The sequence below is a fragment of the Formica exsecta genome, unplaced genomic scaffold, assembly GCF_003651465.1.
Source record: "Formica exsecta isolate Colony F162 unplaced genomic scaffold, ASM365146v1 scaffold341, whole genome shotgun sequence".
NCBI classification, from domain to species: Eukaryota; Metazoa; Arthropoda; class Insecta; order Hymenoptera; family Formicidae; genus Formica; species Formica exsecta.
Window position 1 is genome coordinate 14,604 of NW_021850665.1, and position 1,106 is coordinate 15,709.

The 1,106-nt window shown below is 34.8% G+C and overlaps 1 protein-coding gene across 1 annotated transcript in view; it reads left to right on the forward strand.

The window, feature by feature from the left end:
• LOC115238477 (lanC-like protein 3 homolog) overlaps window positions 1–733 on the forward strand; it is a 12,847-nt gene extending 12,114 nt beyond the window's left edge. The window contains exon 3 of the mRNA XM_029812342.1: window positions 62–733. Coding sequence (XP_029668202.1) covers window positions 62–610 — 549 coding nt within the window. The 3' untranslated portion in view covers window positions 611–733. The remainder of the gene's footprint in view (window positions 1–61) is intronic.
• Window positions 734–1,106: the final 373 nt, after the last annotated feature.

A 1,106-nucleotide genomic window follows, 5' to 3' on the forward strand; every position in this document is an offset into this window, starting at 1 on the left:
TGTATATTATATACATTACTTATTTATATTATTTAATTATATTATTCTCCTTTATGTCCAGGTGCCATCATTCTTAGATAACAATGCCGATATTGAGAGCATTACACGAACTTGTGTGGATTATCTATTCAGCTTACAAATGACTTCTGGCAATTTTCCGTGCGCTATGGATGAAATAAATCGTTCTGAACAAGCTCGTAAAGATAGTGACGATGAATTAGTGCATTGGTGTCACGGTGCTCCTGGCGTTATTTATATGATGGCAGCGGCATACCTGCGCTGGAAGGATCAACGTTATCTAAACTCATGCATACTTGCTGGTGACCTTGTCTGGCGTAAAGGCCTCCTGCGTAAAGGGCCTGGGATTTGTCACGGTGTAGCCGGCAACGGTTATGTCTTTCTTCTCCTATACAAACTCACTGGCAATGAACTTCACCTCTATCGAGCCGCCAAATTTGCAGACTTTATGAACTTACCACAGTTTCAATCTGATGCACGTATACCTGACTCACCATATTCGCTTTACGAAGGAATTGCCGGCACCGCCTGCTTTCTGGCTGATCTTATCGAACCGGACAAAGCTCATTTCCCTTTCCAAGATGTGTTCTGAGATTAAATACTAACAAAATATTAAATAAGAATTTTGTTCTCTATTTTTTGCATTTTAAATCTATTTATCTTTATATTTTGGTTTTAATCTATGTATTATATTAATATATTATGATTTTGACAACTACGATTTTATTTCTTCCAGCATAAATATTTATTATTGTATTTGTCTATTATTAAAGATTATGTGCTATTTTTTAAAATGTTGGATTAGATAAATGTTTCTTTAAAAATTGATTTTTAATAACAAATAAATAATAATAATAATATCTAATAATATAGAACAATATCAATTAAAACACTTTATTATAATAAAGCTCTTGTGCAGAGCTGCCAGATTGTGGGAAATGGGAACCCCCACCATTTACCACGGAATTTACTAACACAGACGTAGCCGCCTGCGTATAGCCTAAGGCCCATACTCATAATCGGTTCTTATTTCAAGACTATCTTAAGTAATGTCTTAAGATGCTAATACGGCTTTGTGATCGGTTTAT